The sequence below is a fragment of the Erithacus rubecula genome (assembly GCF_903797595.1).
Source record: "Erithacus rubecula genome assembly, contig: scaffold_570_arrow_ctg1, whole genome shotgun sequence".
Classification (NCBI taxonomy): domain Eukaryota; kingdom Metazoa; phylum Chordata; class Aves; order Passeriformes; family Muscicapidae; genus Erithacus; species Erithacus rubecula.
Genome location: NW_027635768.1, coordinates 12740 through 29589, shown reverse-complemented (window position 1 = coordinate 29589; position 16850 = coordinate 12740). Strand labels below are relative to the sequence as shown.

General features: G+C 39.4%; 1 protein-coding gene across 1 annotated transcript; it reads left to right on the top strand.

Annotated features, from left to right (window-relative positions):
• Positions 1-1951: 1951 nt before the first annotated feature.
• Positions 1952-4021, top strand: HOXB5 (homeobox B5; the record flags this gene model as incomplete). The annotated part of the gene is made up of 2 exons (XM_079332850.1): positions 1952-2803; positions 3774-4021. Exons 1-2 carry the CDS (start codon positions 2266-2268, stop codon positions 4019-4021), a joined length of 786 nt encoding a protein of 261 aa, XP_079188976.1. The 5' UTR covers positions 1952-2265.
• Between the last annotated feature and the right edge of the window lie 12829 nt (positions 4022-16850).

The window sequence follows — 16850 nt, the reverse complement described above, 5'->3', positions numbered from 1 at the left end:
AAAGAAAAAAAATGACAGAAAAAGTTCTATTTTATTAATTTTTGTACGTGTCGTGTTTGGAGTTTGTCTTAGGTATGAACATGGAATTCTCTAATAAAAGCCAAGTCTTGGATCTCACCCGCCCTCCCCTCTCATTCTTGGCGGGTTTCTGGTGAATTTTTCATTTTCCAGGCGGGTTCCTGGTCCTGAAGGAGATTTTTGCTCCCTCTGGGTTCCGGGATAAGGAACTCGGTGAGCACACAAGTTACAGTGCAGAGATAAATCGGATTTAATCTGATTTTCCCCCTTTTTTTTTTGGGTCTAATCTCAAATGGAAACTTTTTCACCAAGAGAATTTCCTGCCTGACATTTCTGCCTTTAGCTCCTCTCTCTTTATTTTTATTTTCTTCTATTTTTTTTTTTAATTTTTATTGTTACAGTACAAAGAGTTATGACGGAACGCCGTCCCATCTCCACAATAAATCAAGGAAACGGGCAAAAAAACCAAACCAAAACAAAACAAAAAATCTGCACTCTCATTTATCTACCAAAGATACCCAACACTTGCCCAGCATCTTTCAAACATCTGCTCCCCTCGCTCCCAAAATCAAAGCGAGACCAAAACCAAAACAGAAAACAAAAAATTAAAACAAAATTTTACAGTTCCCGGATTTCCAGGGAATTCACTCCGGAAAAAAATCCAAAAAAATCTCAGCGTCAGGAATAATAAAAATAAGAGTGGAAAGATTTTTTGGAGAGGTGAAATTTGAATTTTCTCCCTCGCCAGCGCTGGGGAGGGGAGCGGGGAAGGTTTTGAGGAATTTCTTGCGAAACTTTTCCCGGGTTTTGTAGGAATGGAATGAAGAGAAGGAATTCTTTTTTTTTTTTCCCCCTCTCAGCTGAGTGGGGGATTTCGGAGTGGAAAAGCGTCCTGAGGAAAGGCTCGGTGGGAGCAGCCACGAGCCGGATTTAATGCCAACCACTTCTAAAATCAATTCATGCAGAAGCTTCCCAGCTGTAGGACATTTGCTGTTATTGCCACGCTTTTCATTGCCCGTAATTATTATAATTATATGTCACTTTCAATATGGCGCATCATTCCCAACGAGTTGCAGGCGAGCCCCATGAAATTCCTGAACTGCCTTGGAGAAAGAAAAAAAAAAAAAAAAAAAAAAAAAAAAAAAAGCAGACAAAAAAAAAATTAAAAATAAAAATAATAAAGAAAGAAAGAAAGAGACAGAGAAAAGGAGAGAGGCAGGAAAAAAAGAGAAGAAAGAGGAAGGAAAAATAAAAGGGAATTTTATTTTTGGCTAGAAAATCCCGGCGCTTTCCCAGCGTTGTCCCCAAATTTCCGAGCGCTTTTGCTCCCCAATTTTCGCTGCAGGTCAAGGAACGGGAAGGAAAATCTGCGCAGCTCGAGGCTCAGAGAGGACGTGGAAACGCTAAGGAACAGGAACATCCCAAAAAGCGACTTTGCCAACCATTCCCACCGCCGGATTTTGCATTTTTATTTTTCTTTTTGCCCCCAGAGTTTGGGGTTTTTTTCCCTTTCCAGAATTAAGGTGCAGCTCCAAGAGAAGCGAAGGAAAATTCGACTTTTCCTGGCGGAACAACCGCGGAGAAACCACCCCAAAAAAATTCCCTCCTGGCCACTGTTCCTGCTCCAGCCGCCCGCAGAGACCTCCCAGCAGCCCGAACCTCACCCCGAATTTCTCCACGCTCTTTTCCAACGCCGAAACCCCAAAAAACTTTTCCACAAAACCCCCCCGGGAACTCGGGGGGAACCCGGACCCGCCCAGGACGCATCGCGATTTTTAATTTTTTTCTATTTTTTTTTTTTTTAAAAGAAACGCAAACCGTACCGGAGTAAGGAGGGGATAATTTGATTTTTTTTGTTTTGTTTTTTTTTGGGGGGGGTTGTCCCCCAAAAAATGAAGCGCTGCGTTGCGGCGGCGCGGCCGGCAGGTGGCGCGCTCCGCCCAGGCGGGGGGCGATGGCGGCGCCGGATTTGGGGGCGACTTTGGGCCTAAAACGGCTCCGCGCTCGTCATTATTTGTAACCATAGAGCATGAATTACCTCTTGAGGTCATCAGTGAGAATTTACGACTGGTCAACAAAAGCACGTGACGCCCAAACGCACCCCCCACCCTCCCCCCATATTTGGCCGCATACATAGCAAAAACGAAGTACAGTGCATCGCTATAATTCATTAATACATCATAAATCGTCAAGCACGGGGGTTATAACGACCACGAGCCACAAATCAAGCCCTCCAAAATAACCCAAATGAGCTCTTACTTTGTAAACTCGTTCTCAGGGCGCTACCCAAATGGCCCCGACTATCAGTTACTAAATTATGGGACCGGCAGTTCCATGAACGGTTCTTACAGAGATTCAAGCACCATGCATTCCAGCTCTTATGGCTACAACTACAATGGGATGGACCTTAGCATCAACCGCTCGGCCTCCTCCACTCACTTTGGGGCTGTGGGCGAGAGCTCCCGCGCTTTCCCTTCTCCAGCTCAGGAGAGCAGGTTTAGACAGGCGAGCAGCTGCTCCTTATCTCCTCCCGACTCCCTGCCCTGCTCCAACAGCGAGAGCCACGGGGGCAAACCCGCCCCGTCGCCCTCGGAAGCGGCTCCCGCTGCCAGCAGCACCGGCGCGCATTTCACTGAACTAGACGAGACCAGCGCGTCCTCGGGAGCCGACGAGGGCTCGGCGCTGCCCCGGGCGCAGGCTGAGCCCAGCGCGGGCTCGGCGGCCGCGCCAGAAGGGCCGGCGCCTCAGATATTCCCCTGGATGAGGAAACTTCACATTAGCCATGGTACAGCTACTTCTTTTTCCCTGCTTGTTGTTTATTATTTTTTTTTTCTCGTAACCTCTCTCGTTTTCTCTGTTTTTTTTTTTTTTTTTTATTTCTTCTCCTCCCCCCCACCTCCCTTTCTCTCTCCTTGCTTTTATTCCGCGGAGGCGCTTTGATCAGAATCGCAGCTATTTATTGCTTTTGTATTTCTCGCTCTGAAGCTGCCTGGAAAAGGGGGGGGGTGTCTCTCTCTCTGTGTGTTTGATTTTAGTTTCGCTCTTCTCGCCGCCAAACCGCCGCTTTTTTTTTATTTTTATATATTTTTTTAAGCTCGTAGCGGATGGTAGGAGAAGGTAAATTAAAAATTGAGGCGAGGGGGGTGTTCCGTGGGGTGGGTGGGAAGGGAAGAATTGACCATTAAAATGGAATTACAGGCGCAGATGGGGCTCGCAGCTCGGATTTTTTTTTTTTTTTTTTTTTTTTCTGGGTTCATCCCTGACAATCTGCCCTTGACAAACCTCCCAAAAATCACCGGGGAAGGAAAAGCCAACCCCACCCCCAGCCCCAGCTCAGCTCAATTCCCGATTTTCTGCTGGGGCACTAAACCTGCCAAGAGCCGCGGGAACACCCAGGGAGCGGAAAATAAAATAAAAAATAAAAGGAAAAAAAAAAAAAAAAGAAAAGAAAAGGGGACAGAGATTCCCCAGTTAAATTCTGGATATCGAGTGGGGAATGTCGGGTCTGGAGGGGCCGAGGGTGGGGGGATTTTACACGTGTGTGTGAGACGGGGGGGAGGGTGGGGAAAAAAAAGACAGAAGGGAGGGGATGCTGTAATTCGGGGGGAAATCGCATCTTTACCATATTTCCCCTTAAAAAAAAACCGGGGGGGGGGGGGGAAAGAAGCAGGCTGAAAATTTAAAACAAAAATTAAAAAAAAATCTCGAAAAAAGGCGAAAAAGGCAAACCCCAACCGCGCGCTGTTGTTATCCAGACATGACTGGACCAGACGGGAAGAGGGCGAGGACAGCGTACACCAGGTACCAGACCCTGGAGCTGGAGAAGGAATTTCACTTCAACCGCTACCTGACCCGCAGGAGGAGGATCGAGATCGCCCACGCGCTCTGCCTGAGCGAGCGCCAGATCAAAATCTGGTTCCAGAACCGCCGCATGAAGTGGAAGAAGGATAATAAACTGAAAAGCATGAGCTTGGCCTCGGCCGGCAGCGCCTTCCAGCCCTAAAAAAAAAAAAAACCCCTCCAGCAGGGGGAAAAAAAAAAAAAATCAAAATTAAAGAAAAGAAAACAAAAGAAGGTGGTGATGGTGAAGAAGAAGAGGAAAAAATATTTAAAAAGAAAAAAAAAATTTAAAAAAAAGGAGCGGATGGTGAAATAAATAAATGAATAAATGATTGTAGTCTCGGAGGACTGTACAGTGAGGCACCTTCTTTTGGGCTTGTGGTTGATTTATCCTAAAAAAAAACACACAAAAAAACCCCAAAACCAGCTCCTGTTGGTTATGCCAGGACTGAGCTCGTGTCGTGTTCTCTTTTTTTGTTTGTTGTTTTTTTGGTTTTTTTTAAAAAAGAAGAAGAAATTAATTAAATTTTATTTCCAGATGCTCCTCCTGCTCTCGTTGTTCTTCTGAATGTCCGTGTCCGTGCCCTTTGATGCTCTCTGGAAATGTGTTCTGTGAGCCCTTTGAATGTTCTAACTTATTTATAAATCCAGAACAGATTCGCTTGTTTGTTTATTTGTTGGGATTTTCCTTTTTTTTTTTTACCCCCTCTCCCTTTTTTTTATTTTCTGAGTTTATCGCTCTTGGGTGAGTTCTTCTCTGCCTAAGCGAAATTCGGGGGTTCCTGCACTACAGTCGCAGATAAAAAAAGAAAAAAGTCTTTAAAAAACCAAACAAAAATGTAAAAAAAGGAAAAAAAAAAACAGAAAAAAAAAAAAAAAAAAAGCTGCAGCTCTTGTATCTTTCTGTCTTAAAATTGTCCAGTCTGTGTTTTAGTCCAAACTCCAGGCCAGGATTTCTAATCCCAGCCTAATTCCGAGGCGTACTCTTAGACGTGGGTGAACTTCACTATTAAAAAATAATAACAATAATAATAATAACTCAAAAAATTTAATAATAATAAAAAAGGAGAAAATCTATAAAAGCGGGAGAGCCCGAGGCTGGAGTGATGTTTGTAAATATTAGAAATATTTCTGCCGTGAGTAATAGGCGGGTGTAGTGGGCAGAGTTCGGTGTTCTGTGTAAAAATGGCATCTGGCATGTCTAGCCTGGTAGTTCTTGGCCAAAAAAAAAGCAAAAAAAATTTAAAAAAAGCTTTTTGTATTTGTTTGTAGCTTTACTCGAATTCCAATAAACGTTTTCCCCCGACTCGCAAAGGCTCCGGTCGCGTTTTTAAACCTCCCCCGTCCCCAAAAAATCCGAAATTCCCGCAAGCCTGACAGCGCCTCAGCCACTCCTGGGTATCAGAAATCCCCCAAAATCGCTCAAAATCAGCCAAAACAAGCCAAAATCAGCCAAAACTCGCCAAATTCCGGGATCCCCCCCCGCTCTCCATCACCCCCAAACCCGCCGAGATTCGCCCCAAAACCCCCTGAGCGATTTCGACTCCTCCGAGTCGCAGCACCACCAAAAGCTCCCGGCGCTTTTTGCTTTTTTTAATCCGTTTTTTTTTTTCCTCCCCTCCCGCCGGATTTTTCCCGAGAGTTTCGGGGGATGCTCGACCAGAGGAGAAAAAAAAAAAATTTCAAAAACCACATTTGAAACGCCAGAAGTACCAAAACCCGCGGAGGATCCCCCCAAGCCGAGTTTTGTCGGAGCAGGAAGATAAACCCGAGATTATCTCCGTGCCCAAGCCGAGCTCTGCTGCTCCTGCCTCGCTTTCTCCTCTTAGTCGCGGTTTTATCGCGGTTTTATCGCGCCGCGATTCCAGATCAGCGCAATCGCTGCCCCGGGGAGTCCGGCTTAAAACTCGGCTTAAAACTCGGTTTAAAACTCGGTTTAAAACTCGGTTTTAGGCGCGACGCCTGTGCCACCTCCACGCACGGAAAGTTGGAGCTCGGAACTTACCAAACTTTAATCTCTGCCACACTTTGGGACTCCTTAAGTGATTTTGAGAGGGACGCGAAGTGGGATGGCAGATCCCAAACCATTTGCTCGCCTTCCCTTTGGTAATTTATTATTTTTTTTTTAATCCTTTTTTTTTTTTTCTCCCTAATTTATTATTATTATAATTTTTTTTTTTTTTTTTTTTTTTTTTTTTTTTTTTTTTTTTTTTAATACCCGGGTAGTTTGCTGGACCAAAAGTGGGGGAATGACATTTGGGATGTCAAATGGATTGGGGGGTTTTTATCTCGAAGTTAGATCGTAAAAATGGCCCGGAGCTGAGGCTGATACCCCTCACTGGCTCGCAAAAGTCACGTGAGGTCCATAAAGTTGGTTTTATGGTTTTGGGGAGTTGACAATCTCCGATATATTTCACATTCTCCAGAATGTTAAGTGACACTTTAACTGCTCGCTCGGCCTCGTTCGGGGGCAGCGCTGGGTGAGCGCTTTTCCAGATGAGACTTAAAAAAAAAACAAAAAACTTTAAAAAAAAAAATCCCAATTGCAAAAAAAAAAAAAAAAAAAAAAAAAAAAAAAATTGCAAAATTTGATTTAATTGATTTTTTTTTTTTTTTTTTGGGTCTTCAACTCAGTGCACAGCGCCCGCGGGTTGCAGGGGTGGAAGTAAAATTCTGAAAATTCTCTGCTTAAAAAGAAATAAAAACAGCATTTAAAAAAACCCCCAAAACAGCACTAAAAAAAAAAACCCCAAAAAAACCAGCACTAAAAATAACCAAAAACAGCATTAAGAAACCCCAAAAACAGCACTAAAAATAACCAAAAACAGCACTAAAAAAACCCCAAAAACAGCACTAAACAACCCCAAAAACAGCACTAAAAAAACCCCAAAAATCAGTTTCTGAGGGTCGATGTGGAGCTGGTTTAGTTCCGGCTTTGGGGAGGTTTAAGCCGAGCTTTGAGCTGGAGTTTTTTTCCAATTTGGGGAATTTGGTGGGAAAAAAATGAGGGAAAATCAGTGAAAATTCCAATTTCCTGTTCCGTCCTGGCCTGGCAGAGACGGGGGTGGGAAAGGGAGGAAAAAATGGGGGAAAATCAGAGAAAATTCAAATTTTTTTAGATTCATCCTGGCCTGGGAGGATGTTTGGGGCTGGGGGATTTGGGGTCACTCAGGAGGATTTTGGGGTCACTCAGGAGGATTTTGGGTCACTCAAAGGAGATTTGGGGTCACTCAGGAGGATTTTGGGTCACTCAGGTTGAATTTGGGGTCACTCGGGATTTTCGGGTCACTCAGAAGGATTTTGGGGTCACTCGTGGGAGATTTTGGGTCACTCAAGTCGAATTTTGGGTCCCTCAGTGAATTTTGGGTCCCTCAGTGAATTTGGGGTCCCTCAGGAGGATTTTGAGGTCCCTCAGGTTGAATTTGGGGTCACTCAAAGGGGATTTGGGGTCACTTAAAGGGGATTTTGGGGTCCCTCTGTGAATTTTGGGGTCCCTCAGTGAATTTTGGGGTCACTCAGTGGATTTTGGGGTCCCTCAGGAAGATTTTGGGTCACTCAGGTTGAATTTGGGGTCACTCAAAGGGGATTTTGGGGTCCCTCAGTTGATTTTGGGGTCACTCAGGGGAGATTTTGGGTCACTCAGGAGGATTTTGGGGTCACTCTGTGGATTTTGGGGTCACTCAGTGGATTTTGGGGTCCTCAGTTGATTTTGGGGTCATTCAGTGGATTTTGGGGTCACTCAGTGGATTTTGGGGTCATTCAGTGAATTTTGGGGTCACTCTGTGGATTTTGGGGTCATTCAGTGGATTTTGGGGTCACTCTGTGGATTTTGGGGTCATTCAGTGGATTTTGGGGTCACTCTGTGGATTTTGGGGTCACTCAGTGGATTTTGGGTTCCTCAGTGGATTTTGGGGTCACTCAGTGGATTTTGGGGTCATTCAGTGGATTTTGGGGTCCCTCAGTGTATTTTGGGGTCCCGCAGTGTATTTTGGGGTCCCTCAGGGGGATTTTTGAGCCTTTTTCCCATTTCATCCCCTCCCCCTCTCTCACCTTCCCCATCTCACCTGCACCAAAAAAAAAAAAAAAAAAAAAAAAATCAGATTTTTTTTTGTGTCTCTGCACTTGTGGGACGCTGATTTATTTTAAAAATATATTTATTTTCCCTTTTTATTTTTGCCTTTTTTTGGCCTATTTTCCCCTTGTTTTTTGCTTTTTTTGGCTATTTTTTCGGGGTTTTTTTGTTGTTTTATTCTCTTTTTTTTTTTTTTTTTTTACTTTTTTTTTGTTTGGGTTCTTTTTTTTTTCTCTCTCTCTTTATTTTTTTTCCTCTTCTCAGGTTTCCTCCCCCTCCCACCCCGGATATTTAATGGGATCGGGTGTCCTGACACTTCCCGACCATCTGGACACTCCATGTGTCCCCAGCCCGGGCCTGGGGAGAAAAAAAATCCCAAAAAATCCAGAAAATACCCCAAAAAATTCCCCAAAAATCCCAAAAGATAATAATAAAAAAATCCACCCCAAATTGCCCCAAAATCCCCCCCCAAAAAAAGAAAAAATCCCCCCCCAAAAAAAAAACCAAAAAATCGCCCCCCAAAATTCCCCAAAAATCCCAAAAAAATAATAATAAAAAAATCCCACAAAATTCCCCAAAAATTATAATAAGAAAAAATCCCCCAAAAAATCCCACAAAAATCCCCCAAAAATACAAAAAGTCCACCCCCCAAAAAAACCCCAAAAATTCCACAAAAAATCCCCCCAAAAATCCCAAAAAATAATAATAAAAAATCCCCCAAAAATCCCCCAAAATAAAAAAAATCCCAAAATATTAAAAAAAACAAAATAAAAAAAATCCCTCAAAATCACAAAAAATCCCAGAAATATCACAAAATCAATCCCAAACAAATCTCCCCAAAAATCCCAAAAATAATTTCAAAAAAATCCTAAAAAATCCCCAAAAATCCCCAAAAAATCCCCCAAAAATCCTCAAAAAATCCCTCAAAAAATCCCCAAAAAATCCCAAAAATCCCCAAAATCCCAAACCCCAAATTCGCTCCTGAGCAAAACCGAGAGAAAATTTTGTGAGAAAAATAAACGAGAGAAGAGAATGAGAAAGGAGAGAGAGGATGGGCCAAAACCAGCCAAAAATGGGCAAAAAAGAAAATTTAAAAATATTCTAAAATAATAAAAAATATGGAAACCCCCAAATTCCGAACCTGCTGTTGGGTTTGGGGGTTTTTTGGGTTTTTTTTGGGTAAAATTCAACTTTTCCATCAATAAATGAGGTGGGAGGAGAATCCTTGTTCACACCTGAACCGGCTCCTCCCTCCTTCCAAAATTCAATTAAATTTCGAATTAATTTAATTAAATTTCAAATTCATGTAATTAAATTTTAAATTCATTTAATTAAGCTGCAAGCGCTGAGAATTGGGAATTTCTAGAATTTAAATTTTGGGGTGTTTTTACTTTATTTCCCACTTTTTTTTCTCTCTTTTTTATTTTTTCTTTTTTTTTTTTTTTTTAATTTTAATTTTTTTTTTTTTTTTTCCCAAAATTTGGAGGATTTTTATATGTTTTTTCTTTCCTGTCTCAGTTTTTCCTCTCCCGATCCCGAATTTCTTCTCCATCCTCAGCTGAATTTGGGGGAAAATTTGGAATTTTGGGGATTTGGGGATTTAATTTCCGGTGGAAATTAAAGATATTTGGGTTGGTGTTTGATTGGACCCCAAATCTGGAGTTTTAACCCCAAATTTGGGAATATTTGGGATTTATTTTGGAGTTCAGCTCTCGTTCTTCTCCATCCTCAAAAAACAGAAAACAAAAACAAAAAAAAAAAAAAAAAAAAAAAAAAAAAAAAAAAAAAAAAAAGAGAAAAAAAGAAAAAAAGAAAAAAAAATTCCCCAAATTTGAGCAATTTGGGCAGGAAAATTTTTATTTGGGATGTGCCTGGACCCCAAAATTCCATTTTTTTGAGATTTTCCTATTAAATTTTCCATCCAAACCCACTCGCCCAAATTGGGATTTTTTGGGGGTTTTAAAAAAAAAAAATTAAAATTTTCTTTTCTAATCTGAGGCCGATTGGAGATTTCGAGACGGGAAAAAAAGAAAATTTTGTGGGTTTTTTAGTGGGATTTTAATTTTGGGGATTTTCAGCGGATTTTTGGCTTTGGGGATTTTTTAAATTATGGGATTTTCCAATGGGATTTTTTATCTGTAGGATTTCAAGTGGATTTTTAGCTTTGGGATTTTTTTAATGAAGTTTTGTAATGAGATTTTTTAGCTATGGGATTTTCCAATGGGATTTTAAAGAGAGATTTGTAATTTTGGGATTTTTTTTGTTTTTGTTTTTTTAATTGGAGTTTTCCTATGGGATTTTAAGGTTTAGGATTTTCCCATGGGATTTTTTAGTGGAGATTTCCAATGGGATTTTTAGCAATGGGATTTTCCAATGGGATTTTTATCTGTAGGATCTCAAGAGGATTTTTAGCTTTGGGATTTTTTTAGTGATGTTTTCCAATGGGATTTTTCCAAACGATGGGATTTTAAAATTTATTTTTTTAAATTTTTTTTTTTGTTTGTTTGTTTGTTTTTTTTGCTGTGGGATTTTCCGATGGGATTTTTATCTATGGGATTCTCCAGTGGGATTTTTATCTGTGGGATTTTTTTTAGTGGGGTTTTATCTATGGGATTCTCCAGTGGATTTTTATCTGTGGGATATTTTTAGTGGAGTTTTAACTTTGGGGTTTTCCAGTGGGTTTTTATCTATGGGATTTTTAGTGGGGTTTTCATCTATGGGATTCTCCAGTGGGTTTTGATCTATGGGATTTTCCAATGGGATTTTCTAATGGGATTTTCAATGGGGTTTTTATCTGTGGGATTTCCAGTGGATTTTCATCTATGGGATTCTCCAGTGGGATTTTCATCTATGGGATTTTCCAATGGGATTTTCTTTATGGGATTTCCAGTGGATTTTCATTTATGGGATTCTCCAGTGGGGTTTTCATCTATGGGATTCTCCAGTGGGATTTTCATCTATGGGATTTTCCAATGGGATTTTCCAGTGGATTTTCTTCTATGGGATTTTTCAATGGGATTTTCTAATGGGATTTTCAATGGGGTTTTTATCTGTGGGATTTCCAGTGGATTTTCATCTATGGGATTCTCCAGTGGGGTTTTTATCTATGGGATTTTTAATGGGGTTTTTATCTATGGGATTTTCCAATGGGATTTTATTTATGGGATTTCCAGTGGATTTTTATCTATGGGATTCTCCAGTGGGATTTTTATCTGTGGGATTTTCCAGTGGGGTTTTATTTATGGGATTCTCCAGTGGGGTTTTCATCTATGGGATTCTCCAGTGAGTTTTTATCTGTGGGATTTTCCAGAGGTGTTTTAATCTGTGGGATTTTCCAGTGGAGTTTTATTTATGGGATTCTCCAGTGGGGTTTTCATCTATGGGATTTTTAGTGGGGTTTTCATCTATGGGATTCTCCAGTGGGTTTTTATCTATGGGATCTTCCAATGGGATTTTCCAGTGGATTTTCTTCTATGGGATTTTTCAATGGGATTTTCTAATGGGATTTTCAATGGGGTTTTTATCTGTGGGATTTCCAGTGGATTTTCATCTATGGGATTCTCCAGTGGGGTTTTATCTATGGGATTCTCCAGTGGGATTTTTATCTATTGGATTTTTAGTGGGGTTTTCATCTATGGGATTCTCCAGTGAGTTTTTATCTGTGGGATTTTCCAGAGGTGTTTTAATCTATGGGATTTTCCAGTGGAGTTTTATCTATGGGATTTTCCAATGGGATTTTCAGTGGGGTTTTTATCTGTGGGATTTTCAGTGGATTTTTATCTGTGGGATTTTTAGTGGGCTTTTTATCTATGGGATTCTCCAGTGGGATTTTCCAATGGGATTTTCAGTGGGATTTTCATCTATGGGATTCTCCAGTGGGGTTTTTATTGGGGTTTTTATTTGTGGGATTTTTCAGTGGAGTTTTAGCTTTGGGATTTTCCAGTGGATTTTAATCTATGGGAATTTCAATGGAGTTTTTATCTATGGGATTCTCCAGTGGGATTTCCATCTATGGGATTTTTATTGGGGTTTTTATCTATGGGATTTCCAATGGGTTTTTATCTATGGGATTCTCCAGTGGGATTTTCATCTATGGGATTTTTATTGGGGTTTTTATCCATGGGACGAGCTCTTTGCTGCGGTTCCATCAGGGAATTTTAACCCCTTCGTTCCCTCCTGTCCATCCCGCAGCTCTGGGTTCTTCCTGCACCGTTTTTGGGGCGTTTTCCCTCCCTACAAACCTCATTTTGAGAGGATTATTGTGATTTTTCTTTTTTTCCCCGCATGGCCAACCCCCCTTTTCCTGCGAGGTGTCATTGTCTCATTTTCCAGGGGTCAAGGGACACGCTTCCTTTTATTTAAAAAAAAAAAAAAAAGGAAAAAAATATTTTAAAAAAATTAAAAAACCTGCTGGTTTCTGATGCCAAAGGAAGCGCGAGGGGAGTAAACAGGAAAGGAAAATTTCCATTTTCCGGGATTTTTCATCCTCGGCCCCTCCCCGGGCCCGCGGCGGGATCGGGACAATCGCTGCAGGCGCGGGAAAAACACAAAATGTTCAAATCGGGGTGGGGGGAGGAAAAATCCGGATTAAAATCTCAATGAGAGGAGAAATCCGGATTAAAATCTCAATGAGAGGAGAAATCCGGATTAAAATCTGGGCAGAGGAAAAATCCAGATTAAAATCTGGGAGAGGAAATATCCGAATTTCAATCTCTGGAAGAGGTAAAATACGGATTAAAATCTGGGAGAGGAAAAATCCGGATTAAAATCTCAATGAGAGGCGAAATCCGGATTAAAATCTCAATGAGAGGAGAAATCCGGATAAAAATCTGGGCAGAGGAAAAATCCAGATTAAAATCTGGGAGAGGAAAAATCCGAATTTCAATCTCTGGAAGAGGCAAAATATGGATTAAAATCTGGGAGAGGAAAAATCCGGATTAAAATCTCACTGAGATGAGAAATCCGGATTAAAATATGGGGAGAGGCGAAATTCGGATTTAAATCTCACTGAGAGGAGAAATCCGGATTAAAATCTCTGGGAGAGGCAAAATCCGGATTAAATTATGAGGAGAGGTGAAATCCGAATTAAAATTGGAGGAGAGGCGAAATTCGAGTTTAAATCTCGAGGAGAGGAAAAATCCGGATTTAAATCACGGGGAGAGGCAAAATCCGGATTAAAATCTGGGGGTGAGGAAAAATCCGAATTTAAATCTCAGTGAGAGGCAAAATCCAGATTAAATTATGGGGAGAGGAGAAATTCGGATTAAAATCTGGGAAGAGGCAAAATTCGAATTAAAATCTCAGTGAGAGGAAAAACCCGGGTTAAAATCTGGGAAGAGAAAAAAATCCGGATTAAAATCGAGTTTTTGTGCAGAGGTGTCGGGAAATTTCGAGATTTGGGGATTTTCCAATGAAAATCTGAAATTTGGGAATTTTCTTTTTTGTTTTTTTTTTTTCTGTTCTAAAAGCGCCGAGTGAGGATTTCACCTTTCCCAAAATAAATCTCGTTCTGACAATTCCATTTTTTTTTTTTTTTTTTTACCTTGTTCTGCGTGTTCACCCTCAGGGTTTCCTGTCATAAAAGGGAAATAAAAACCTCCGAAATCATTTTTTTTTTTCACCTAAAATCCAAACTCAAGTTCTTTAACCTGTCAGAGCCTTGACGAGCATTAATTTGAATTAATTAATTAATTAATTACCGAGGTGATTTTTGGGGGGGGGGGGTGGGGGTTGGGCAGGGCGCTGCTGGAAGTGGAAATAAAATGAAATTTCAGCCATAAAATTCAATTTTTGGGGGTTTTTTTTGAGCGAAAAAATGAAGGAGGGAGAATTTGGGGAGGTCGGAAGGCGGTGCTGGAACTAATTTATTTTATTTTTAATTATTTTAATTTTTTTTGTGATTTTTGTTGTGGTTCAGGCCGTTCCCCTCTGGCTGAGTGAGGCGCGAAATTAAATTAAAATTAAATTAAAATTAAATGTTATAAAATCAAAATCAAAATCCCACCGAGGAAGATTGGATGGGAATTAAACCGCCCCCCCAAAAAAATAAAATAAATAAAAATACATAAAAATACATAAAAATAAATAAAAATACATAAAAATAAATAAAAATAGAGATAAATTAAAAATAAATAGAAATAAATAGAAATAAATAAAAAGAAATAAAAAGAAATAAATAGAAATAGAAATAAATTAAAAATAAATGCAAATAAATAGAAATAAATAAATAAAAATAAATTTTAAAAATTTTAAAAATTCCACCGAGGTTTCATTCACGATTAAAACCAAATCCAAGATTGAATGAAGAGAATTCAATGGGAACCAAGTGGCGCAAACGAGGAGAGAGAAATGGTTTTGTTTTCTTTGTTTTGTTTGGTTCTATTTTGTTTGTTTTCTTTTGTTTTTGTTTTGTTTATTTTGTTTTGTTTTCTTTGTTTATTTTGTTTGTTTTGTTTTATTTTTGTTTTGTTCTGTTTAGTTTTGTTTTATTTGTGTTGTTTTGTTCTGTTTTGCTCTGTTTAGTTTTGGTTTATTTTGTTTGTTTTGTTCTGTTTTGTTTTGTTTTGGTTGGTTGGTTTCGGTTTTTGTTTTATTTGTTATGTGTAATAAGGAGGGATGGGATCTGTCGGGACAGAGTCTCTGTCGCGGGCGGTTCTTTCCCATCCCGGCCCATCGCGACTCAGCCCATCCACAATCCACGGGCGGGATCAGCGCGGGGGCAGAGCCGGGGTCACAGCCTGCGTGTCATTTATTTATTGTATCTATTTATTTTATTTTATTTTATTTTATTTTATTTTATTTTATTTTATTTTATTTTATTTTATTTTATTTTATTTTATTTTATTTTATTTTATTGTATTTTATTTTATTGTACTGTATTCCATTCTATTCTATTCTATTCTATTCTATTCTATTCTATTCTATTCTATTCTATTCTATTCTATTCTATTCTATTCTATTCTATTCTATTCTATTCTATTCTATTCCATTCTACTCTGTTTCCATTTCCATTTCCATTTCTTTTTATTTTATTTTATTTTATTTTATTTTATTTTATTTTATTTTATTTTATTTTATTTTATTTTATTTTATTTTATTTTATTTTATTCCATTCCATTCCATTCCATTCCATTCCATTCCATTCCATTCCATTCCATTCCATTACAATCTATTCTAATTCTATTCCATTCTATTCTATTCTATTCTATTCTATTCTATTCTATTCTATTCTATTCTATTCTATTCTATTCTATTCTATTCTATTCTATTCTATTCTATTCTATTCTATTCTATTCTATTCTATTCTATTCTATTCTATTCTATTCTATTCTATTCTATTCTATTCTATTCTATTCTATTCTATTCTATTCTATTCTATTCTATTCTATTCTATTCTATTCTATTCTATTCTATTCTATTCTATTCTATTCTATTCTATTCTATTCTATTCTATTCTATTCTGTTCCGTTCCGTTCCATTCCATTCCATTCCATTCTACTCTGTTTCCATTTCCATTTCTATTTATTTTATTTTATTTCTATTTATTTTATTTTATTTTATTTTATTTTATTTTATTTTATTTTATTTTATTTTATTTTATTTTATTTTATTTTATTTTATTTTATTTTATTTTATTTTATTTTATTTTATTTTATTCTACTCCATTTTATTCTATTCCATTTTATTCTATTTTATTCTATTTTTTTTTCCTGACCACCTCACTGAATCCCAGGGACTCGGATTCTTATTTCCCATTTTATCCGGGGAGAAACTCGCGATTCTTCACCGCGATAATTCCGCGAAAATTCCACGATTATTCCGCGGTTATTCCTCGATTATTCCGCGATAATTCCGCGATAATTCCGCGATAATTCCGCGATTATTCCGCGGTTATTCCGCAGTTATTCCTCGATTATTCCGCAGTTATTCCTCGATTATTCCACGATTATTCCGCGATAACTCCGCGGTTATTCCGCGGTTATTCCGCGGTTATTCCCGGTTTGTTCGTTTTCGCTGCTCCTGCAGGATCCGGTCCCGCCGTGACCTCCCCGGGAACTTCCCCTCCCCCACAGCCCGGCCGGAATCGCCTCCTGCCGATCGCTCGGGTTTCCCCAGACCCAACCTGCATTTCCCTCTTTTTATCCTCTTTTTTATCCTCTTTTTTATCCTCTTTTTCCCTCTTTTTCCCCCTCTTTCTCACCTATTTTTCATCTTTTTTTTTTTGTCTTTTCTTCTACTTTTTTTTTTTGCTCCTTTTTTCCTCTTTTTTTGTCTTTTTTTTTTTTCTTTTTTCCCTCTTTTATTAATCTTTTCCCCCCTCTTTTCCCCATTTCCTTCTTTTTTCCCCTTTCCCCCTCCCTTTTCTCCCTTTCTCCCCTTTTCCCTCATTTCCCCTCCCCCCTTTTTTCTTTCCTTTCCCCCCTTTTTCTCCCCTTTCCCCTTCCCTCTCTTTTCCCCCTTTCCCCCATTTTTCTCCTCTCTTTTTCCCTTTCCCTCTTCTTTTCCTCCATTCTCTCTTTTCCCCTTTTCCCTACATTTTTCTCCTCCGTTTTTTCACTTCCCCACTTCTTTCCCCCTTTTCCCCCTTTCCTTTCTTCTCCCTTTTTCTCCCCCTTTTTCTCCCCTTTTTCTCCCCCTTTTTCTCCCTCTCTTTCTCCCCTTTTTCTCCCCTTTTTCTCCCCCTTTTTCTCCCTCTTTTTCTCCCCCTTTTTCTCCCCCTTTTTCTCCCCCTTTTTCTCCCCTTTTTCTCCCCCTTTTCTCCCTTTCCCCCCATTTTTAACAAACCACCAAACCGCCACTCTCACTTCACCCCCTCCCTAAACTTCTCTCAATAACGACACAAAAAAATTCTTTTTTTTTTTTTGTTTTTTCTGTGCTTTGACTCCTCCTCTCCGGGCTCCCTTCCCAACCTTGCGATGGA